This window comes from Erithacus rubecula (assembly GCF_903797595.1).
Source record: "Erithacus rubecula genome assembly, chromosome: 11".
Lineage (NCBI taxonomy): Eukaryota > Metazoa > Chordata > Aves > Passeriformes > Muscicapidae > Erithacus > Erithacus rubecula.
Window position 1 is genome coordinate 16948213 of NC_136663.1, and position 25486 is coordinate 16973698.

Sequence of the window (25486 nt, forward strand, 5' to 3'; positions counted from 1 at the left end):
GGCTCATGCTGCCTCCAAGGAGCCTTTTGGAGGAGCTGCCTGTGCCCCACCTCTGGCTGGTGGCCCTGGCTGAGCTCTCCCACCAGCAGCACTGCCCCTGCTCCAGGACTACATCTGCATCCCGCCAGTTCTGATTTCTGGGAGCTGATGGCACTCCCAAATGATCCTGACCGAGTAAAACCACAGCTGCTGAGGACAGGCAGGACAGAGACTGAGATACCCAAAAGCAGTTTGTAATAATTAAGGTGTCAGTTAACCTCCACAGCTTTAAATAACCTTTCAGTGAATCGTGGGCAGGCACATTCCTCTCCAGGTTGCCAAGCATCCGTGCACTGCAAACAACCTGCAGCCTTATTCAGTTCTTTGCTCTGGTTTATTGGTCACACTTTCACAGGAAAAGCCTGCAGGTCTGTGCTTGCCCCTGGCCTTGCTGAGGGTGAGGGCTGTGCTGAGCTGAGCCAACACCTCTGCTGCAGAGGTGGGAGCTTGCACTGGTTACACTGGATCAGCTTATTCAGGGAAAGCAGTAATACCTGTTCTGGCATTTTGGTGCATTTATTTCTCTGCTTCATCCCTACTGATTTTACCTTTTCCCAGTGCCCTTTAATGTTTATTTATTTTAGGAAACATAATCTGCATTGTAAAGACTCCTGGATTTGTAAATAGCTTTGCTGATAGGATTTTCTTTCATGGACCTGGTAATGGCATATGATAAATTTTAGACTAACTATGAGATTTGAGTTGTGTTGCCAGGACCAATGCAATAAAAGATAGTACTTCAATTGTCATTAAAATCCTGTTACATTTCACTTACGCTTCTCTAGTTTCCCTTAGCACTGCTGGTTAGAAAAGGCAAAAAAATCTATGCATCTGTCTGTCTGCATATTGTCAAGTCACGCCGTGTGCCTACTCTGAATAAAGACACTGTCACAGGTCCTGTAATCAGCATCAAGGCAGTAATGAATAGGAAAATCTTGTGATGATGATCATGATTAACAAAAGGAAATGTAAATAATCTACAGTGCCTAAAGCTCACTTCTTTTTTGCAAGAGTGGATTTGCAAGTGAGCTATAAACCTGATCCTTTTCTTATTGAGGTCAGCAGCAAAACTCCTGCTAATCCCAGCTGAAACAAAATCGTTCTGCCAGCTTGATGTTTATAGAAATGCATATTACCTTCACGGAGATGTTCTCCCGCTATGGCTTTTTGTATTACAGCCTGCAACTTCATCTAAACCAAACACGACCTGAGGAATGAAATCTTACTCATATCAAATAAAAAGTTGTTATTCTGATATAGGTAGCAATAAATTTTGTCAAGTAACCCACTGGCAAACGTTTAATACTCACAGATCCAAAAGAATTAGTAAATCCAGGAGGGAAAGGCTGGGCACATCTGAGCACTTGTACTGGGAAGGAGCTGGTGACTCTCTGGTGCCAAGCCTGATAAAGGTGCACCTTTGGGGCATTATTTCCTTTGACAATGAGACTCTGTGTGAGAGTCTTACACTTCCTGGGGTTATTTTACACTCGTTTGCAAATAGCCAAGTAGTGTGGAAGTTGTGTGGGAGTGGAGTAAATAGGATTGAATTTTTGTAGGAAAAGGCTTTTCAGAGGAGATGGGTGAATTTTTCCTGCAGGCTGTGGAATTGCATACTAAAGGAAGAGCTTGTGCTTCGTCCCCCCTGCTTTCTTATTTTTCCTCTTTTTTCTTTTTTCTTTTTTTTTCTCCTTTCCCCCTTCTAAATGTAGTGCTGGGCCTCAGGAGGCCCATGAACACACAGAGCTTCCTACTGAGGTTGTCACTTGACTGACAGCAAAAAGCTTCTGGGGAGATGGACGAGCCTGAGTAGGTGGACATAGAAAAATGGAGAATGTAAAGATAAAGCAAAAATAGAACCGAATGTTCATCCAAAATCACAGCCCTTTCAGGGGTTTAATGTAATGTATAAACGTTGTGTTTGTGACTGGAAAAAACATAAAGCAACTCTGCATTTATAAGCATACATGTGTGTGAGACATTTGATATCCATTCAGTGTTCTGCTAGAAATTATATTAACTACAGAGATACATCCAAGAAAACGCCCTTGTGTCAATGCCCAATTATTTACACACTAATATATTCCCTCAGTGCTTTTAAATATGAGGAGGACATATGAGTGAGTAGGAAATACAGCAATATTTCGGTCCTTACATTTCAGGATGATTTGCAGTTTCTCAGAAGCTCCGTGTTTGCGTGTTCATGTGCCTGTTTGTCTGTGCCACTCGAGTCCTGATCTCTAAACAATTCGGCTGGGGATGACCTCCCTGAAGCAGACAGGATCAAACATTTAACACACTGTCATAATTATTACAGTGTCTGCTGCAAGTGCGTACAGTTTCGCTGAGGAACTGAGACAAATACAAGATCCGAGACAAATACCAGAGACGCTGGCTGTGCTTTATTGAGCTGCATTAAATTGACCGTTTAAATGGTGTAAACTTGATGATGGTGCAAACATGATTAGTTCCCATCAAAGCCAAATCACTCCTGATAGTGAGTTACAATAACATAAGCTGTCAGGCTGGCAGCTGCGCAGGCTGCTCAGGTAATAGGCGTTTAAGACAAATGTAACAGCCCCAACGGCTGCAACAAAATTTTAAGGAATAAATTCTGATGTCAGATACTTTGTTGAAGGGTGGAGTTACTGGCTGAAGCCGAGAACAGGATTTAGTCCAAGTATCAATGACATCTGTAAAAACCAAGCCGGGCTTTTACGATTCGTTGAAATGACACAAAGTAAGGAAATTGTGATGATTTTGGCAAGACTTCTTAAAAAAACCCCACATACTGGAGCCAAAATGTAGTAGATTTGGTAGGACTGCAAACATTTTATTTTATGACATTTGCAGGCCTTTTTTTTTACATTGTCTGTGTTTATTTTATGTGACTTTTCTTAACAAATTAAAATTGCATTAAATTACAGAAAAAATTTAAGGTTTCAAAGCATTTTATATATTTTTAATGACGACTGACTCTTCTGGCATTGCCACAAAAACAACTTTAATTAAAAAAAGAAGACGTTTTGATGCTTCACCATTCCCATAAAGTTTATCCTGACTAGTAGTAGATCTGTCAGAGGCATCAAAGATGTGAAAAGAACATTCAGATAGTTTTAATTGAGGACTGCCTATATTTCTCTGTAAATAATAAAAAAGGCACTAAACCTTTTCTTCCTTCTCATTAGGCCAAGAATTCTTGTAGATAATTAAAGTCAGGAAGTACAAGTTTTAACAGTTGCATTGACTGTGCTACACTGTTTTCTAACGCCCATTATCCAAGCAGCCGCTTAAAAGATTTATTTTCTACGGAAAAGAGAAAAACACACCAGCTATCTTTGCAAGGTTATCTTTAAGCTTCTGCCAGTGGGAGCTCCAAAAGAAATGTTCAAGGCTAAGGAAAACAATCTGAGCCTCAGAAATAGGAACCTCATTGTAAATACTGTGCTAACAAACATTCTTAACAGCAGATTTAAGTGCCAAAAAATGCATCCTCCCTAGATCTTGACCTGAAATTAAACCAGGTGAAAGATGTTTTAAGCAAAAAGTGTCAGTAAGGGTGTGTTTGTAAGTATTGTGTTTCACAGATATTTGAATTTGGAGAAAAGTAGAATGTTTTAAAGAGGAAATAGCAGATTCTGAGCAGGCGTGCTTCCTGATGCACAGAATCGTTACTCAAACTTTAAGTCGCTTTCAAAGTATTTTTTTAGAGAATCGAGCCCGTAAAGCGCTTCTGTGCGGAAGCTGCAGCTGACTCTGGCAAGGACTGGTTTTACCCCAGACGGAGGAAAGATGCTCGGAGAGTCAGGGCGCGGTTCCTCGAGTGCGGGGATGCGGCGGGGAAGGAGCTGTGTCCGCACGGAGCGGGGGCAGTGCCGGGGGGCACTGCGGGAGCCGGGGGGCTGCCCCGGGGAGAAGGGGCGCTGTGACCCCCCGAACCTGCGGGAAACTGAGGCAGCCGCCGCCAGGAGCCGCGGGGGGAGCGCGGGGACCCGAAGAGCCGGGCTGCGGGCACCCCCGGTTCTGGAGCTTCCCGGGGCTCCGGCAGCGGTACCGACAGCGGCGAGGGACGGAGCAGCACGGGGGTGTGCTCGGTGCGCGCCTGTCCCGCAGCGCTGCCGCGGACAGACAGACAGACAGACAGACAGACAGTCCGGGGGCAGCTCTGGGAGTATGGGCTGCTCAAGCCCACCGACGCCGCCTGACCCACCCGAGGCTTAGAGGGCTGCTAAAAACTACGATTTTGTTGCCAAGGCGCATTTAGAGAGTGTTTTTTAAGAAGTCAGATGTTCGGAGCGTTCAAAGAGAAGCGGGGCTGTGGCTGCACAGCGCAGGTTCCCGGGGACAGCCGAAGGACATCGGCCACACAGGTGTCCCCGGGCACGGCTCGGCTGGACGGAGGGGGAAGGGCACGAGCTCGAGCGTCCCGATGGATCTCAGCGTTCAGAGGGAATCGCTCCGACCCCGGCTTTCCCACCAGCCCGCCCCGCCCGGCCGCTGCCCCGGCGCATAGAGCGTGAACGACTGGCACCTTCGCGGAGAGCGCCGGGCCCGTCCACTGACGCTCCCTGCCCGTGCCTGTCCGTCCCTGCACATCCCTGTCCGTCCCCGTACACCTACACATCCCTGTCCACCCCTGCCCGTTCCTGTCCGTCCCTGTCCATCCTGTCCCTCCTGCCCGTCCCGGTCCGGTGCCGGGAGCCGCAGCCGCTGCTCCCGCCAGGTGGCGCTGTTGCTCAACGGTGGCTCCGGGCCGGGCCGGGCCGTGCCGGGCGGGGCGGCGGCAGCTCCGGGACGCTCCGGGACGCTCCCGGGACGCGGGGTCGCGGCGGACTGGGCGCGGGGCAGGTCCGTGTGCGCGCCGCGGCCGCGGCTCTCCCACCAATCTGCTTCTCCCAACTTTGTATTTTCTCCGTTTCCATATCTTTTGAAGTTCGGGCACTGTTGAGGTGACAGACCCCGCGGAACGCCCGCTCTCTGAGGCGGCCCGCTCGGGCGGCGCTCCGCCTGTACCCGCGGAACGCCCCGCAGCGCCCGGCCCGGCCCGGCCCGGCCCGGCTCTGCCCGCGCTGCGCGCCCGGGGGCGGGGCGGGGCGGGGCGCGCGGAGCGGAGCGGGCGGTGATTGGCGGGGACGGCTGACGGACGGGCGGGCCCCGCCCCCCTGGCAATGTCTAGCGCGGCCGCGCGCCCCATGTAGGCAGTTATTCCGCTGGGATGGCGCGGCCGGAGCGCGGCGGCGGCATGGCCGGGCTCCCGATCTGCGCGCTCCTCCCGCTCCTCGTCGGCGTCTGCGGCGCCGTCACCGGCTCGCGGGTCTATCCCGCCAACGAAGGTGAGGCTCGCCGGTCGCCGCGCTGCGCGTGCTCCCGGCGGGGTGCCGGGGCAAAGTTCGGTGTCCCCGGGGCCGTCAGCGGTGCTGTCCCGTCCGCTCCCCGCCGCGGCGCTCCGCTCGCCGCCGGGACGGCGCTTGCCCCGCGCTGCCCCCGCCGGTCGCTGCCCGTCCGGCGGGTGCGGAGCTGCCCGAGCGGCGCTCCGGGGCCGCGCAGGGCGCGGTGCGGCACAGGTGTCGCGGGGCGGAGCGGAGCCGCCGCTGCCCCGCGCGTCCCCCGTGCCCCGGCCGGGCCGGGCCGCCCAGGTGCAGCGCTTCCCCGAGCGGCGGCCCCCGAGCGCAGGGCGGCTCATGGAACCGGTTCTCCCGGGAGCGCTCGGCGGCTCCGCGCCGTTCCCCGGGGCCCCGGTTCAGCCGGTCTGCGGGACGGTCCGGCGGCGGCTCCGCGGGGGGAAGCCCGCGGCCGTCCCCCGGTGTGGGCGTGCGGCGCCGGTGCCTCGGGAGCCGCTGGCAGGTCTGTCGGTGCCCAGCCGTGCTCTCGGAAAGTACCGGCGCCGGGCCCGTGGCTGGCGTGCGGCGGTGCGGTGCCCGGCGCCGGGAGCGCTCCGAGCGGCTCCGCTGCCTCTCGCAGGTGTGCCGCCGCTCCGCCGCTCCCCTCCCGCCCCTGAGCGCCTCCGCTGCGCCGGGAAACGAGCGGGAGGTTCCGCCGAGGGAGTTTCGAAGTATTTTTAAGACATTGGCGCGATCGGAAATAACATTTCATTTCAAGTGGAAGGTGGATGCGATCGTGCTCCGCACATATGGAAACGTTCAGGTAAACCATTTATTTTAATATTGCCTTTTGGCAGCTGGAATTTAATCTCTTTTATTTGTACCTTTCTGCAGTTACCTTGCTGGATTCCAGATCGGTTCAGGGAGAACTGGGGTGGATAGCAAGTCCCCTGGAAGGAGGGGTAAGTTTTAAACCGCTATCTGATCAAAAGGGTAAAGGGGGTGATTAGTAACTTTCAGAGAGTCCTAATGGCTCGATTATTGTTGATTGTGGTGAGGAGGTCAGATTTCTTCACTGGCTTACCAAGTGAATTACTCTTTGTTGGAGAAACTCTATACTCCCTTTGGATAGTTCTGTCATGGAATAAGTGGAAACCAAAAGGGCAGAAAAGAGCTTTCAGAATTAAGAGATTGGTTGAGGCATGGGCTTAGATGCCTATTTAAGACTGAAATACCAACAAGAAATGTGATCTGCCGACTGAATTGGCATTCTTGACTGCTATTATTTTATCTGTGGACTGTCTTGGCTGGGAGATGTTCAGGGCAATTGCCATTCTATTTCTGGATGAAAGAGTAGGGATCAATATACACGATAGACCTTTTGTTGTGATGGGACAGTTGTCCTGTTGCAGGGTGTAAACATTGTGTGTTTTGGTTTCTGAGCGGATAAACTGCAGCATCCAGTGCTTGACTGTAATTCCTTGGAGTTTCTTTTTATGTACTTTTACAATTGTCTTATTGAACAGAAGGCTGCTCGAATGCACTGCCCAGTGGTGATGTGATGACGTTAAGGGGTTCATTGTGAGCTTAGAGTCTCTCTGCTTAGACAGCTGCACACAAGGTAGCTTTATTTTTTGGCTTAACTTTGTTTTATTGGATGCTCCTTGCTGCTGCCTCATCTGTGCCCTGACCCGCAGGGTGCCCAGTGCCTCTCTGGAAAACTCTTTCCAATGCTGGACTAGAGTTGCTGGGATCTGGAGGAGACTGTACTTCATGGGACTTTCTTTTAATAAGCAATTAAAAAGGCTTTTTCTTTCTTTATATGAACAATTTAAGCAAAAATGCCAGCAGTGCACACTAAACATGAATGTAAAAAACAAAAAAAAAAATCTCACATCCTTTTAATATGAAATGAGTAAAAGCTTGGACTCCTTAAGCAGAAGTAACTAAGTCAAAGTGTTTGAAAAAGGAAAGTGCTCAAACATCAGGACCTGTGCACAATATAGCAGTGGATTCTTCAGAAGACCTAAAAATTTACTTTGTTTTGTGTGCGTTCCCACTCGTAATTAGAAGAAGCAGAGCTAAGGAAACAGCAGTGAGCGGAAGGAATCCGGAGCTGCGTTGGCTGGTGATGCATTATGCATAAGCTCTCAATAACCCATAACATGGGAGAATGGGGAATTGTTTTGCTCCCCCATTGTTGTTCTGGGTGAACTTGACTACAGTCCTGGCTTGTGCTCCGCCTGAGCACGCTGTGCTGTCCCTGAAACTGGGTTTTTCAGGGAGTGGGGATGTGATTGGCAGGCCCCTGGCAGCGCCCACGGTGCACATTGAGTGCTGATTGCAGGCAATTGCCCTCATCTTTTGACAGCGTGGAAAGGTACAGCTCTATCTGGGTGAGAGTCGGGGCTGCCTTGTTAGTCCTGCACCCTGGAAATGTCAGTAATGAGACGGGGTCCTTCGGACTGCTCTCCAAGGGATATCTGCACTGTGCATTAGAACCTAAAATACAAGTTTTAATAAGTCAGCAGTGGAATCAATGATCAGAGGACAGCTGTACATTATTAATGGCTGTTGGATTCCCCCTTTCTCCACATGTTTTTTTTCCTGAAGGCGCCATGCAAGCTTGAGAAGGAGAAATGTGTGCTCTTATTGTGGACGTGACTCGTTTCACTAAACCTACATCCGTGTGTTCTATTTTTAAGCCTGTAGTGAAAAATTTAAGAGTACATGGTCTGTTTCTGAGATACAGTGCTTGGAAAGCATTTACTTTGCTTCATATGCTGCAGATTTATTTCAAGCAGCAGAAACAAACTCCTTTATCTTCCTGAGAAGAATTTGTCCTTCGGTGTTTTTCTTTAACTGTGTATACTTTATTGTCTGTTAAAAAGGGTATTTTTCTACATCTGAACCACACTCTTCCTGGGGTGTGAGGGTTGTGTGGATAAGAAGGGCTGGAGATAAAGATTTAGTCATTTAGCAGTGACTAGCTATATAGTAGCCCCAGAGGAATTAATGAATTGCATTATAAATGTAATTAATGATTTACTCTTGCATTTCACAGTTGAAAAGCAGGTTTTGTGCTCAGAATGTTTTAATCGGCATCATTAAACTGTGGGAAGAGCTCAATTATAAAATTTAATTTCAGCTTGAAAGCAAAAAGTTACAGCTTTGACCACATACTTAAAATTACAAGTCATTTACAATGGCTGGAAATTTTGGGCTGTAGTTATTTTCAGCTCTGTCAGAAAGATGCACTTGGGTTTGTTTTGTATTTGTGTGTTGATGAAATCAGAAGCCCAGCTCTGTAGGTTTGTGCGTCGGTCAGCAGATGGGTGTGTTGAGAGCACGATCCAAAAACTCGCTGAATTCAGCTGCTGTGTGTCTGTTGACCTCAGTGGTCTCTCTATTGAATCCTCTAGCAGCATCCTCCATTGTGTAAATGCACTAAAGGAAATCCCATCAACAAGTATTATTTCCCTCTGCTTCTTCCTTTCTCTTGTACCACACACAATATTGGTAGCATAGGCAATCTGAAGATAAGCAGAATGGAAAGTGATGGATCATAAAGACAATATTGTAACACTAGCTCTGTGGTGCTCTAAATTAAACAAGGCTGTCTCCTTACTAACAACATGTTACACTTTACATTGATAGATGACTTTTTAAGATTTATTTCTTCCTTTTCTCTGGAAAGGAGTGACATGCTGAGTATTGATTTCCCCCTTCCTTCATTTTAATTTGCAGTTATCTCTAGGCAGCAAATAAAATATTATTCTTTCTGCTCCTAGTGACTCATGGTGCTAACTGCTGTCATTCTATAAACGGATTCAGCTAAGCTGGAAGCTTTTAAAGTAAAAATCACTTGCATAAGAGCAATCCTTTGGAGAAGAATGCAGGATATTATACAAGAAGCCCCTTCATCTTTAGAAGACTTCTGTTTATCAAAGCCATGGCTTCAGTAGTTCTGAAAAGCACTTCTGAGAAGTCTCTTTAAAGTTACTGCTGTTTTCTAAGGATAATTTTATATGCTTCATTGTATTGTATTGCCTGCAAACCTAGTCAGCATATCATTATCTAATATTTTTATAGGGAAGGATAAATTGAATAATATAAATGGAAGTGCTTTGGTTTTGTGTTTGGTTTTTTTTCCCCCTGGAATGACTTCTTTTCCTAATGCCTCTACTTTCCCTTCTCTCCCTGCCAGTAGAGCACTGTGATAAACTTGATAATCTTTCTTCTGTCTATGATAATACTTGCAATTTTTTTTTTTTTTTTTTTAGAACTGTTGAGTATGGGTATTTTTCTGAGTTTATTATGCTGAACACCTGCATCTCCTCCTTCCATACCCACTTTGGATTACATGTTATTGTTGTTTCATAATCATGTTGCCTGGCTGGCATTTCTGAAGATGCCTGAACTTGATTTGAGGGGTGTAACAATTTTGAAGAATGCTGCTATCCTGATCTTTTAGCCCTTTCCCTCACTGCTGAACATTTTGAGATTTTCATAATATGAATTTGGTAGTTCCCTGACTTTTGCTTAAAAAAAAAATGTGTAGCATTTATTCTTTTTTTTTTTTTTTTTTTTTTTTTTTTTGCCTTCCCACTAGTAAGAATCTCTCTTTGGATATCTGAGTTATGGTGGTGTTGCTGATAGACTGATTATATTGTCTCTTTACCTGTTTTTCCTTCTCTAAGAGCTGTCCAAGCTGAGGACCCAATTCTCTGTAGACAGCTATTTATGCCCAGCTCCAAAGTAGAATTTACTGAGCCTGTCTGGGATATTGGTAGCCCAGGAAAGTAGTTGGCAGCTTAGAGAAATAACTTTTTAAAATAAGTGGTAGTGAATGAAATGTGAATGTCATTCTCTCTGTGTGACTCAGTCACCCTGTGTCACCTGTTGGATAATCCCAGGTGCAAGGCAGGGTCCATGAGATGAGCACTGCAGAGCAGGTCAGTGCTGCTGTGAGAGTCTAAAGTTGTGTGTAGCCCTGCTCTAGGCAGTGTTCTGTGGACTGAACTATACTGCAAGTGAACCTAGTCAGTCAAAGGAGCATCCTTGGATTGGTTCAGAAGGCCCTTAAAAAGCATGCTTGCTTCTCAAGGCATGAGGGACTTGGAATCTGTTTCTCCTGAACAGGTGCTTCCTTTAATGTCCAAGTAGTTGAAGTCCTGGCTATGGCTTGGTCTGCTGGGTTGTTTTTTGATCTGCATGTTTGTTTCCCTGTAATAGAACAAGTACATGTTGTTTGTTGTGAAGCTCTGTTGTTCCTTTTAACCCTGATGTATATTTCTGCCTGTTTTCCTCCCTGCAGTGGGAGGAAGTGAGCATCATGGATGAGAAGAACACTCCTATCCGCACCTATCAAGTCTGCAACGTGATGGAGCCCAGTCAGAATAATTGGTTACGAACTGATTGGATTCCCCGTGAGGGGGCTCAGAGGGTTTATATTGAAATCAAGTTCACGCTGAGAGACTGCAACAGCCTGCCCGGTGTCATGGGAACTTGCAAAGAGACTTTCAACCTTTATTACTACGAATCAAACAACGACAAGGAGCGTTTTATTCGCGAGAGCCAGTTTGCCAAGATCGACACCATTGCCGCCGACGAGAGCTTCACCCAGGTGGACATTGGTGACAGGATCATGAAGCTGAACACGGAGATCCGGGACGTGGGCCCGCTCAGCAGGAAGGGGTTTTATCTGGCCTTCCAGGACGTGGGTGCCTGCATCGCTCTGGTGTCCGTGCGCGTCTTCTACAAGAAGTGCCCGCTGACGGTTCGGAACCTGGCGCAGTTCCCTGACACCATCACCGGCGCTGACACCTCCTCCCTGGTGGAGGTTCGTGGCTCCTGCGTCAACAACTCGGAAGAGAAGGATGTGCCAAAAATGTACTGCGGGGCAGATGGCGAGTGGCTGGTGCCCATTGGCAACTGCCTGTGCAATGCTGGCTACGAGGAGCGCAACGGGGAGTGCCAAGGTAGGCAGAGCCATGCCGTGCTGTTCCTTGGGGCCCCGTGGAACGCCTAATTGAATCGGGGATGAGAGCAAATGGACTGCAGCCAGTCATTAGCAGCCCTCTGGGATGTGGTGGGACAGAGGGGTTTAATCAAGAAGTCCAATAGTTCCAGGTGGCAAGGCTAAGAATTGCGTAATGCAAAGCAAATGATTCTGCTGTAATAGGCAGAAGGTGAAACACATTTTCTAGCAGACGCCCAAATTTGATTTGGCTCGTGATAGTCACCAAAATGTGGATGACTGAAGAGCAGTGCAGTTGAGCTACCGTTGTTTGAAGAGGCGAATCTTTCAAGGGAACTTTGTTAAACACAGGAAATTCTGGCAAAGTTGACTTTGGATAATGCAGTAGGTTAAGAACCAGTCTGGGAGGCAGGACAAGACTTTTAGCTGGATTACTTTCCTACTCTAGGAAGTGAAAATCTTTGGTGTTTTACTTGTTGCAAATTTCTAGCGCTAAATACCCTTTGATATTTGACACTGCTGCCTTTGTTAAATATTTTCATTTCTCGGAGAGTCTCTATTGTCAGCTAAATAATAGAGGTGCTAGGATACTCTTAGAAATGCTAAAAGTCTCCACCCCACCCTCCCACACACACACCATCCTGTGTGCTGCAGAATTAGGGATTAAAGTTTGTATAAAAGACAGATTTGCCTAAAAGAAAAAATCTCAATACCTATATTATCTTCGCCTCCCTTTTCTGGATAAAGAAGCTGTACAAGGTTAGGGAAGGAGAGAAGAGAGTTTATAAATAAAATATCTTTAGCCTCTGCTTTGAAAGTCTTGCTCATGTAAGCATAAATTAAGATCAAACTTAAATGGATTCTTGCACAGGTCAGTGAGCTTAATTTTGCTGGGTGCTGAATTGAAGGTGCTCAGCTCCTTCAGGGATTTGGAACCGTGTTTATAGAAAAGCTTCTTTGGAGTTGGTTGCCTCATCTTCTTGGTGTGTTTTTTACTAGAGCATTTTTTATCATCTTGAGACTGAGAACAAGTTAGTAAAGCAACTAACTGGCTGCCTTTGTGATGGACTCCTAAAAGAATGGTGTCTTTTGAATGTCCTACTTGATTTTTTTTTTTTTAATGGTAATTTCCAGTCAATATGAAGTTCATTATTATGCGTTGAAATTAAATTTTGGTCAGAAGGGACTGCTTTGTGTAAACTTTAGCCTTTTGCTCTATGTGGCATAGTGGCAACAAAATTGCCATGGGATGAAAATAGAGGACTGAAAGATGAGCTGCACAATGACAGGGCATCCTGTCTGGGGCAAAATACTCTGGTTTTTCTGTTGGTTTTTCAATCCTGTGAGATAGAAACTTGAGAGCCTATTTGCCCCAAAGTGTGTGAACCAGTGGCTGTGGTACTGCCAGGGGAGCCACTGGTGGCTGGGGAGATGCTATTACTCTTTTACAGCTCCTTAATTTCAGAGCAAAGCTTCCTGACACCTCACCAGCCTGGGTTGGGAGAGGAGGAAGTGAAGTGGGGAAGCATTTATTGGTTTATTGCACAGAGATGATTCCACCTTCTCCTGAAGGCCTGTTGGGTCAGACTGCATCACTCTGACACAGATCATCCATTTCTGAGTGTCAGCAGCCCAGGTGTGGTGAGCTAATTGTCCAACAAATCCTGTGTTCTTTGGGGGAATCTCTTGAGGTTTTGCAGATGGGCAGTGGTTATAGTGGCATGCTTTTTAAGTTTATTTTTGTAGTGTTGGGCTAGACCTTGGGATGGCTTACCTAAAGGCTCTCAGCTGCATCTGGGGACGTTTGGGCTCAGGAAACCCAATTCCCAATGAACAGGAAGATCAGGTGATGCCATATTGACAGAGGTGTTAGCAATGTTCTGTCTCTTGGGCTCTCTGAAGTGAAGCTGGCCTGTGCTAGTCATTTTGAGAGCGTTGGAGCCAGCGTGTAATTGAAAGTGCTAAACCCATTTCATCAGCTGTTACTTGTGGTTTCCTTTTCTCACATTTGCCATTCTCCAGCCAGAACAGTTAGCTGGGAAGCTCCTCCTGATGAATTCATGGAGCTCACCAGAGCTGTGCAGCTCCTCTCTGGTTTCCAGTGAGGCTGTTAAAGCAGTTTGGCCTTTGACACTACTGAATGAGGTTTCCTCTTTTCTTTCCACTCTCAACTTAATCGTTTAGCTAATGTTCTGCTCTGACAGGTTTTTGGAGGGGAGGAGGAGGATGAAGTGAGGAGGATTCCTGTGGTTTTGATACAGAGGACTGGGGGCAGGGGAAGAGACTTTGAGTTTGGGAAAGGCTGTGAAAGGGCTCTGGTCTGGGATGGGAGCTGGTGAGCAGGTTCCACCTCAATTGTTTTTCAATAGCTTGACTGTGGCAGGACAAATACAAGGGAAGGTCAGAGGTTGTCCATTTCCTCATCCATCTTCCCCTGTGATCCTAGGGTCAGACTTGGGATTGATTAAGATCTTAAATGTTTAACAAAAGCTCAGTGGGCAGGAATAGCTGGGGCCGGTGGGCTGGGGCTTTGCACTTGCTGGGAGCTCCTGTTCCTGTCCTGGGACCTGCTCCCTTCCACACAGTGCTGGGACAGACCTGCTGGCCCTTGCCTTGTCCTGCAGGCTGCTTCAAGTTCACTCACCCTCCCAGTTTTTAAATAATACGTTTTCCTTGAGATTCTTTTGCCTAATTTCTGATGTGTGTGTGGGAAGCATAATGGAAAGCCTTTTCACATCTAAAGTTCTTGTAGTGGGAGTTAATGACTTTCTGACCTCAAATGGGATTTTTAAAAAATTGTGTTGGTGGTCTGGAGGTGTTTGAATATGATGACAAAAAACTGTCCTTTCTCTGACTGCTATTTTTTTTTTCCAGTTGACTTTATTGATGATCATTGTCTTAGTGAACATTCTGAAGTGTGTGTGTATGTATATATCCAAAAACCTGGGACAGGAAGGCAAAGGAGCCAAGTACCTAATCCATATTTATTTGGGAAGCTTCATAGGTATGTGAAGTGGCAGTGGTTCTGCAAAATTGATCTGATCAGTAGAAATGTTAAGTGAGCTCTAATTCTTTGTGTGCAGATGAACTTGTGGCTGTGAATTAGATGCCAAAAAAAAAAAAATCTGATTTGCTGTTTCTACCACAGTTTATTCTCCCTCAAACCTTCTATGTTAGTGGCTGTCCATTTAGGAGAATATGAATGTGGAATATTGTTGATGAAAGATGACTAGCCCAAATAGTGGCACATCTCAAGGCTGAGGCAATTAGTGCTTTAGGGCAAAGCTGAGACACAAAGTAATTTTAAACTTCACTTGTACTCATCATTGTTATGTAAATTGTTTTGTTACACATTAATAAAATGTGGTTTGGATTTAGTTACAATTTCCTTGTGATAAAACACGTATCTTTCTAACTCAAAGGAGGAGGGGGGAAAACAAGCAGGAAGGGAGAAAAGACAGATTAAAGAAGCAATAGACTGTAGCCATCTGTGATGATTTTGATGCTGTGAAATTACAAATCTCAATTTTAGACCTGCCATTTAGTATAAATATGTGAGACAGTTGAGATTTTTACTGTGATATTGTAAAGGTTATGAGAGCCAACAGCTTTGTCTTCATCTACACTTGCTTTTTCTGAGTTGTGAATTGGCCAATTGGCAGAAAATTCAGTGTCATTTAAAATATGGCTCAGTCCTGGTTTCATATCAATGCTGTTTTTAGAATTTTCCTTCGAACTTTGATAAGAGCATCCCTAAGAAGCAATAATTTGAATGATAAGATTCTTTTTATCTTGGAGGCTTTAAAGAGTGGCTGTGATCATTGAAAGCAGCAGTTCAGTTTACATCAGAAGTGTACACTCTAATTATATGTTTTTCTGTGATAAGATTCTTAGATGGTGGGTTTTTTAAGGGTGGAGAAGTAAAGTAATTTGTGTGTACTTTCCCATTTTAGTCATAGATAACTTTTGTCAAAACAGCACTGATGTACAGTCTGTCTGCACAAAAGGGTGATCAGAAGGGTGACTAAGACTGTGCAGATTTGAGATTTCAGAAGGATTTTTTTTCAGGTTGATTATTTTTGGCAGGGGAAAAATGCACAGACTCAACATGGTAGGTTTTAAAAGGAGCTGGGAAGACGGAAGCTACAGGCCTGGGAGCAATGCTGAAACACAGTCTGTCTGAAGCAAATTTAGTTGGTTCTCTTCTCTGCTGATTTGGTTATGTTATGTTCTCATGTAGCTCAATGGATCTTCCAAGGGTTACTCCCTCTGTGATTTTCTTGTACCACCTGGTGCATTTCAAAATCTGCATTTAAATGTCAGTGCAGGAACTCTATTGCTTTCCTCCTGCCTGGCCTTCTCAGAAGTCAAGTTAGTTGTCAAACAATTGTCCCTTCATGTATTGCTTGGAGAAAGGCTGTGATTGCTTCCTCTTGAATTTCTGACCAGACTTCTTCAGCCAGGGGAGCAATATCTGGTCCTTATTCTGTGTGTTACTGGTGAAAAGCACATCCTGAGAATCAGAGCCAGACGAGCTTTGTGGTGGTAATGAATTTCATGGTGGGTCTGGGTAGTCTTTTGTGGGACTTCCAGCCCATATTTGGGTTCGTGTGTTCTTTTAGGATTTAAAAAAAAAAAAAAAAAAAAGGCAACCCAAAACTTTCCAGACAACCCATCCAGTGTGTGATGTGTTCAGTATTTAGATCTTGGCTGGGGAAGGGTTATTATCTGTCTAATAATATGCTCCACTGAGCTTGGTCTTTATTCTGCTTGTGAGTAGTGATTAAAGAAATGCCCAGCAGTACTCTAAGGTCTTTTGAGACTGCATCAAAAAGCCCCCCAAACTAGTGAGATAAATATCTTATCTGGTTTCGTCCCATTATGTGACATCCTTTTCACATGTTGTGGGGAGCAGGTGAGGTCACACAGTTTTGTGAATCAGAGACAATTAACACTCCCATGACTAAACGGCGATTTTATGAATATTCAGAGCCTGCTTCACCTCCCTGGGAAGCAAACACGTTGGTTCCCTTCTCCTTCCTCCTGCTAGGGACCGGGGAAGCTCTCCCTGTGAATGGGGATTGGCAGCTGTCGGCAGCTTTGCCTTTTGCAAGCAGCAAATTCCTCATTTACATCATTTGTATACACCCTCATGCAAAGTAGCACACCCATTTCACAAAGGAGATAAGAGCTTCCTTTGGGAATGCCAGCCAAAATCTTCTGCTTAGGCAGAGCTCAAAAGATTTGGATTTAATGCAAATGAGTTCTGTTTTGATTTTTTTGATCTCTTTGTTTAAGGCACAGTGCAATATTTGCTCAGCGCTCCTCGTGTCTGGACCGTGGCTGGCTGTCCCTCTTGGCCCATGTGCAGCTCCCCACAGCTGGTGTGTGGGACAGGGCTGTGCTCACAGCCTGACCACCCCTGCAGTGATGGCTGGGTGTGGAAGCTCCACTTGTCGTGCCTGGAGGGGCTGCAGGCCCTTGGGTGCCATCTCCAGATGTTCACCAGCCACCACCCAGCCCTGCTGCAGCTGCAGCCACAGCTGGGGGTGATGGGTTCAGGAGCTGGGATCCCCTCTGGGCTGGAAGAGTGCACTTAGGGCATGAAAAAGCAGCATCACATTTTGACATTTCCTATGCTTTGTGCTGAGTACCTGCTCAGGCCTGGGCTAGTGCTCTTCCCTTTGCTTCTGGGCTGGCCTTGGCCCCTGGTTATGGTGTGGTGAAAAGGGGCTCCCAGTACTTGGGTAAGTAAACATGCAGAAATGCTCTGCTGTCTTTATTTATTGAATGAAAATAATCTGTGAGAAAAGTTCTGCTTTCTTAAGCCTCATGATTATACAAGAACCCATATTTTATTTTATTTTTGGTTTTAGTGGCTTTCTTTTCTTTTTAACTTTTCTTTATTTCAACTTTATTTAAAATTGCCTTTGGCTTGAAATAAAGCTGAGGCTCATTAAATGCTCCCAAAACACAGGCTTGTTCAGAATGGATTTGTTGAAAGGTTTATTGATATAAGTTAGAACACATGCTCCATGAATGTACTGTATTTCTTTAAAGGACTGGTTTTCATTTTGTGTCTTTATAAATCATGGTATGAAATTGGGACCCCGATCGTGTTGGGGCTACATCCTAGAAGAAACCAGAAGGAAAAACATGGTTGTGGGGGGTTTTCATTTTTGTTGGATGTCCAATTAGTGTTTAACTTGAAGGTAATTTCACAGGGGTAGTAAACTGCGCAGTGTGAAACCTGGTGGCATAATTAAATGGAGGAAAGGCTCTTTAAAACAACAAAGGAACGTGCAAAAACTTTGCTTTTGTCCTAACAGTCACCCAGAAGGAGAGGTCATGCTGTTCAAAGTACAATATGGATGGACTATTAAGGTTTGGAGGGGAAAAAAAGAAAAAAAAAAAAAGCTACATTATACAGTTGGTATTTGCTTTGGCTCATTTAGTCATGGATGCCTAGAAAAACCCCATTTGCTGGTTTGCTTTTTATACTTCCCTTAGATGGGTGAGTTTAAGTCTCACCAGCGTTGGGTTAATCTGTACAAACCCATGAGAGAGGTGTGCTGGGGAACAGGATTGTATTCACGGGGGGCCTGGTGTGCCCAGCTCAGGCTGTGCAGGGGCAGCAGTTTCAGCAGCCTGGGCAAGGGCGGGGTCCTGGGCAGGAGGAGGAGGAGGATGCTCAGCAGGCAGAGGATGGAGGGATGAAGCCTGGTGACCTCCCCAGGATGTCTGTGACTGAGATAACACCAGAGTGAAGGCTGAATGTAGCTGCAGAGAGCTTCTATCCCTCCTCACTTGTCAAAAGTTCTTGCTCACCTTTTCCTAATGAGGGTCCCATCTTGCACATCCTTAAAACATCATTTGAGCTAAGGCAATCAATACCTATTGCTTCTGCTTGTATGTGTGAAATCTTTGTACAGCCACACTACAAAGCTGCAGTACAGCTTAATTACCCAGATAATCCTGTTTGCTTGTATTTTTAAACTATGGAGCACTGGGTAATTATTCAATTCTTAATAGAAGGCAAATGGCAATGTAAACAATAATTAGGATGTTAGACTAATGTGCTTCAAAGCAAATTGGATTTTTTTTCATATCGTTCAGCATGAAGTCCCATAAAGCTGACAATTTAGTGGCAAGGAAGCAAGTTCCATTTTGCTTGTATTTTCTGGTGTTATCTCCTCATGCCTTGTTTCTGTGAATGAGTTTGCTGTGATGCTGCTGCCTGCTCCAGAGCAAAGGTAGGGCTGATAGTCAGTTCTCCTCATTTGCCTGTTGTCTCCTGCAGCTTTTTGTCCCCTGCAGCCAGGGGCTAGAGATCAGCAGCACCCCAAATTCCTTCCTTTGCCCGGGTATGAGTGTGGAGGGGGTGCTGGTGAGCCCTGGGCTCAGTGGGCTGTGGCTGTCCCAGGCCAGGGTTCAGAGGAGAGGGAGCAGCTGAGCTTGACTTAAACTCTTCCTGCATTTGGAAATAATGACATATTTCAAGGGAAACTCAAGTTTTTGGTTCTTCATCTCTGCAAACAGGGTAACATGCTGTGGGTCAGGACTACAGCTCTTTATCCCCCTTAGCTTGGAGAGCACTCTGGATTTTCACAGTTCATATCAGGTTTTCCTAGGAGCACGAAGCGAGCCACAAACACTGATGCAGAACACTGAGTAGATTTCTGTTCTGCCTGTGAAAGTTGTGTAATGTAACACATTTCAGTGCTTGCCCAGACCGTTAATGAAGCCCTGCCATTTTATCCATTCCTCTCATTGTATTTAGCCCGTGATTGAAAGGCCAGTGTTGTAGCAAAGGCGTCAGTCAATAACGCTGCTGCTTCCCGAAATACTTTAATAATGTCTCTGTCACACCGAGGGTTTTGTCTGCCCTTCGCTGTGTGTTCCCAGCAGCCTGAAGGGATTGAACAATTGCCTTTATTTTCCCCATTATCAATGCTAAGAAAGGCCAAAATGTTCTCCAGTGTTGATGCTGAATTACAGAAATTCAATTTGAGAAATTTAATTTTAAATACATTTTATTCTTCTCCTAAGAAGTGCATGTGTGGGGGAATCAATGGAACACTTCCAGAGGTTATGGCTGAATATTTTTTATACAAGTACAGGCTATCTTTACTATAAAGTGTGCACTTAGAGGGTGTGGATTTTCTTATTTTAAATCCCACAGGGTTTTTGCCAGGCCACATTTTAATAACCCTAATTAACAAGTCTGTCTTTCCATACATCAAACATCTCTGTCTGGGGAGCTGAAGAATACCTGCGAGTGCTTCTGTGAACTTGGGGCTTGAATTCATTTGTTTTCAGTTTAAGTTTTTCAGCTGCTGAAAAAGACATCGCTGCTTTGAAAACAGTTTCCTTTTGAAGTGTCCAGCCTGGCAATGACTGAAGCAGCCACTGGGCAAATTAGCATGTTAAAAGCGGTGGATCAATACTTTCTCTTGGCCTGATCTCTGCTGGGGCTGGGTCTTGGCAGCCCTTGCTGGGGGCCTGGGCTGCTGCACCCCAGCATTTCAGGGGAGTCATCAATAGTGGTGTGGCTGGTGTCAGGCTGACACTGCTTAATCTGCTGCCCAGGCTCTTCCAGGGATGGCCATTTGAAAATGGATTCGAGGGAATTGATAGCTTCGGGAACATCAGACAGCTTGTGTAATTATAAACAGGATTAGAAGGAAAGTGGAGGGAGAAATAGGAGATCAGTCACAGGGCACAAGTTGGCTGAACTCCTCTTCTGATGCTTGAGTTTTGTTGTACTTAGCTGCTGTGTGTAGAAGACTTCTTTGGGCTTTTTGAAGAGACAAGTAAACACAAATTAAACAGAGGGTGTGTGGGCAGTCTCTGCTGTTTCACAGGAATGCTTGGAGGCAGTGGCTGCTGGATTAGTGCAGCAGGAGGTGCTTAGATCCAGCTGTGTTTGCTGACAAACTGCAGAAGTGGTTCTGGCTGCCCCGTGTGCCTGCACACCTGCAGGGGCACCTCCAGGAGCTGCTGTGGGATGCTCTCTCCTGGCTTTTCTCCTGGCTTTCTCTTTGCCAGGCTCCTGCCCACGGGTGCACCCCTCCCTGGACCTTGGGCAGAGCCCGGAGTCTGTTCCGTGAGGAGGGACAGCCCCTGCCTTGACAGAGCAGGGAGAACCAGAGGTTCCTCCTGTCCTCCACTGCTGAAACAATGAACAAATGGTTGCAGTTACCAAAATGGCTCTGGAGCTGTTCTGAAATGGAGACTGTTTCTTGAGAGGCTTCCTGCGGTCTCACTCACCAGAGATACCAGAAGATAGCCAAGTTCTGTTGCCGTTTCTTTTTAGTGGCTTCAGTATTTGCATCTTGCACATCTGCCAGCTTTCCCTTAATCTCTGAAGTACCCTAACACAGTTATTAGGTTGACACATTTTGTCCACTCATAATTAGTTCTTGGATTTCCTAATTTATTTTTGTGGTGATCAGTAGTGTCCAGGGTAGAGCTAATAAGACAGCTGAAATCAGGACCAGGTCCCTATGCACACTCCACCTGCTCATTAATCAAGGACTCTGCAGTTAATGAGTGTAATTTCCAGGTAATATTTAATCTTAGAGTAGCAATAGTTACACTTAATGTGAAAGAACTTTTTTTGTGGTTTGTTGCTGAAGTCATTCCCATGGCACGTTAGAAACCTCTGCTGCTGCCAGGTGCAGTTCTGTCAGGCTGGCCCAAATTTGGACTACTTCCAAAAATCCATACAAGATGAAAATACTGGATCCAATTGTTTAGGCTGGATGTGACATTTCTGTGGGTGCTGAGTGCAACACACATTCCTATAGATGTGGCTGATAATGTACAGTTTTGCAGTGCTTTGAGGTTCAAAGACCTCTCTACATGGGGAGGAAAGTTGAAAGCAATCAGCTGAAGGGGTGAAGTCAGCGTATATAACTGAAAGTGCATCACTAATTACCTGAAAGACTGTTTCCATCCTTTTTGTCTGAATCTACCCCTGTGCAGGTCCTTTATCCATTTAGTTGATTCACCTTAAAGTTCTCAGTGGCTCTTTGAAGATGTGCTCTTGGTGCCCAGTTTTAATGTGCCCAGAATTAATGCACTTGGTAACCTTGAATTCAACACACCCAATAGCTTGGGAAAGTGAGCTCAAAGGGTTGTGGGCACTGTGAAAGCATCCATTTGTAGTTTTAAGATTCTTTAATTTGGGAGAGAAATCCACCTACAGTCCCAGCAGCAGAAGGGAAAGGAGCACAGCCACAGCTTTGCCAGGGAGAAAGGGGCAGGAGGTCTTGTCCCAGGTGGAAGAGCAGCCCTGGCTGTGACAGAGGCTGGTGGAGGTGCCCTGTGGGTTGGTCCAGCACTGTAGGACCTGCCCTTGTCTTAACAGGAGTGGTGCAGTCCCAAGAGCAGTATGTGGCCTTATTATCTCATCTCCTTCCCATTAGGCTGTGCTGAGGTGGTGACTGTGCAGAGCTGGTGCTTTTAGTTCAAGATGAACTGTAATTGGGGTATGAGAGTGAGATCTCCTCCCTCTTTCCTGTTTGGTTGGGCATTGCTTTGTGTGTCTGTGCAATCAGAAACTCCCCTGCTGCTCTAGCTTGTGCTGAGTTTTTAGTGGCCCTGTGGGGATGCAGGGGACAGGAGTCCTGCCCACCATATTCCTCTGCTTCTTTAAAGGTTACCACTAACTCCTCTTTCTTGTGGCTGTGTGTTTAGTTAGCCTTTTACAGTAATGCTAATTTGACCTCTCTATACACCTGTATTAAAGTTTGAGTCAAAAATGTAGTGTAGCAAAGGAGAGACATTTTTCCATGGGATTGTTGAGCTCTTTGAGAATGCCGAATGACTAAGTTAACTCTTGTGCAAACACTGCCTTTTATTTGACTTTGTAGTTTGCCCTTTGAAATACAAACATATTTGTGTCAATCAGCAAGTCTCCTTTCCGGAGTTCTGGTTGACCCTGTGGAAAGAAATGTGACTGTGCAATTATTAAAGGTGAGGCCTTCTCTTTAACAAATGCTGAGTAATTGCTATTCACTCCTCTCTGTGCCTGTGCCATAAATGACAGTGAACTGCCCTTCAGCCTGGCTAAATAAGAAGGAAGATACTTGTTTGGAAGGAATAATTCTTCAGAAATTTGCAATGTGTCAGAAGTATTGTGTCACAGGGACTTGTGGGTAGAAAAAGTTGTCTGTCTTGGCTTAGAGTGCAAGAACCTTAGCTGGGCTTTAAAATGCAATTAGGTCAAATACTATATCTGTGCCACTCAGAGCTTGTAGGGGTTATCAGAGGGCAGAATTTGCCCATTATAAAAAAAATCTGAAGTGTACATGGAGGTGTGATACTCTGACAATTTACCTACAACTCCTTATGATTAAAAGGATGAAAGCCTCTCCTCTGCCCTGCCAGAGTGTTGGCAGGGTTTGGGAAAAGGCTCCTAGTGTATCCTGGGAGTATTTCCACAGTCTGGAGACTTGGCCCTGCTTGGTGCCACTGCTGTGATTGATTTTGTCCAGGGAGGTTGTCAGCCAGATAGTGAGGCTATGGATGAGCTGTGCCAATGAAACAGAAAATTAGACCTCATTACTATTTTTGGAAAATAGCCCTTGTCCTCTGCCAGGTATTTTTTTCTTGCTATTTTTTTATGTAAAACCCTCTGAAGAGCAGAAGTATGGCATAAATTCAAGTTTATTAATCATTACTGATGCTTTATAGAGATACTGTCAATCAGTGTTGATTTGACCTGTGTCTTCTTTCTGTATTAGGTTCTAATTCCTGTATCTTCATTCAGTCTGTCTGTGATTTCTCAAAATAAATTGTGTATTGCCCTGAATTTAGCATCATGAGTCTTGCAGGCAGACTTTCAATAACAAGTAAGTCCTCTTGGTAAGGTAAGGGGAAATAAATTTTTGAGAGCTCTTCTCAATTTGTTTCTCAAAGAGATTTTTCAGAAAGTAGTAGATTCTGTTTTACCTATTCACATCAACAAGCTTATTTTGGCCTTTCTCCAGAAGGAAGTAATTGAAGCACTGTGCATTGGCTTTTTAAGCAGTCCAGAGCTTGATTGATGGATTTGTAGCAGGCTTAAGAGACTAAGACATCCCTTCTGCCTATGTTAGGGCTTACTGTCCAGTTCACTTTTAGTAGTTCAAAGGTTGGAATTGCTTAAAATTGAAAATATCTTGAAATGTCTCTCACTTTTTTTCTTTAACCAGAGGTGCACAGAATTTGGCTGTAAAGATGGAGCTGATAAACAAGGCAAGAAAAGATGGGCTTAAATTGCAAAAACAAAAGATTAGGCTAGACCCATAGGAGAATAAAACTCTCATAATTACTGAGATCTGTAGTGCCAGTGCAGATTGCCCATGAATGTGGAGACATCTCAGTATCAGAGGGTTTTCAGAATAAGTTAGACACCCAGTATCATGGTTTAACTACAGGTTATCTTCCTGTGGGGATGGGAATAAGCTGACTGGGATCATCTCTGTCTGTCTCTTGTGGTAAGTGCTCTTGTACAGTTGTTATGGGATCACCATTGTCTTACAGGTGGAAAGCAGCTCTTGAGGTCTGACCTAGAAAGAAAGGTTTGATCATACTGTCTCCTGACTTCTTTCCCTCAAGAGAAACTTTTCAGTCTGAAGAGGTCTCTTGGCTAGTAGAGCTCTTGCTGTGCTGTTCAGCTTTGCAGTTTAACTAGTTACTTCCAGCTAAACAGAACCTTCTTCAGGTGTCTTAAGTGACCCTCTGTTCCAGTCCTTCATGGAGCCAGAGGGATCCTGGACAGGCCCTGGCTTTTCCAGTGAATCATGGCCCTACACATGAGATTCACAGCTTCATATTACTGGCCTTAGTACCCTCTCTGAGCATCTGAGCCATGGTAATAATAGAGAATGTCAGGGGTGCTGTGGAGCAGCCATGAAGAGCTCTGCCTGTTAGTGGCTCAGCTGGGAAGATGAGCAGAAATGCAGCTTCTGCCTGGGTACAGCACTGCTCTCCTCACTCTGGAGCTGCCCTGGACAATTGGAACGGCCCAGAGTTGATGTGTGCAGCTGAAGGGTGCTGCACTCCTTGCTTTGTGGGTCCCTGCTGTATTTTGGCTTAATTTTGCATTCCCTCCTGTGCACCTGAGGTCCTTGGCAGATGTATCTCAGCTTGTTGGAAGATGGTCCCCTTATGCCAAGGGCAGCCTTCTCTTTGCATCCAGCTTGGCTTTAATGTGGAGCACATGTGCTCACTTATAAGTTGAATAAACAAGTAGCTCCTGAGGAGATATTGTCTGCTCAGATGCAGTCCTGTATCAGTGAGGATGTGGAGAAGGGATATTAAAATTGTTTACGAGGTCAGAGCTATAGTGAGCCTTGCACCACCTTTGAGTTACGATATCATTACCTGAGCTGCGGGAACCAAGAAATAAAACCTTTTACAGTGAAATATGAGGAGTGCTTATGATTTTGAAGTATAGAGAGGAAGAAAAATGTGCATTATGTCCTAGTACTTTTATTTATTTTTTTTTTCTCTCAGGTTTGTTTCTGCTTACTGGTGACACACATAGAAGAGATATGGCATTTGCTAATAATGTTTGTGCTAGGGAAATACTCTTTTTACTAGTTTGTTCCTTTTTTGGGTCAGGCTAGGAAAAAATGTTCCTTCCTAAAAGGAATAAATTATTCAAGTTTATTTACATAAACATGCTATTATTTATCTACCTGGTCCCTGTTGCAAGTCCAATCACTTGTTTTCATTTAGCATGCTGTGCTTCCTGTCCTTTCTGTGAGCAGGTTGTTTCCTGCCCTGGAGTAGGAGCCATTATGACATTCATGCCATATGAAAAGTTGCACCTAAAACATTGATGGAATAGAACAGAGATTGCTGAAGTAATATTGATTAGGCTGATTATTCTCAAACAAGTGAGAGCAGCTAGCAGTTTACATCTTTTAAGAGACCCACAAACTGTTTTTCAAGGACTGAAAGCAGTTAATCCCCTATAGGTGGTGATCTATCAAAACATATTTTGACAGTTTTTTGTATTGTCCTGCCTAGATACTTCTCTCATAAGTCACTTTTATGGAATTAAAGAACACTGCTATGAAATTATGTGTCTGCAGAGTGAGAAATTAAAAGCCATGAGCAAGAGAGAAGAAAGTGTGGATGTAGACCCTGC

The 25486-nt window shown here is 45.5% G+C and overlaps 1 protein-coding gene across 2 annotated transcripts in view; it reads left to right on the forward strand.

Moving 5' to 3' along the window:
• The first annotated feature begins 5227 nt into the window (after positions 1-5227).
• EPHA4 (EPH receptor A4) overlaps positions 5228-25486 on the forward strand; it is a 475816-nt gene continuing 455557 nt past the window's right edge. For both annotated transcript variants that reach the window (XM_079315657.1, XM_079315656.1), the window contains exons 1-3: positions 5228-5372; positions 6255-6322; positions 10678-11341. In XM_079315657.1, the coding sequence (XP_079171783.1) occupies positions 5255-5372; positions 6255-6322; positions 10678-11341 (850 nt within the window). In that variant the 5' untranslated portion in view covers positions 5228-5254. The remainder of the gene's footprint in view (positions 5373-6254; positions 6323-10677; positions 11342-25486) is intronic.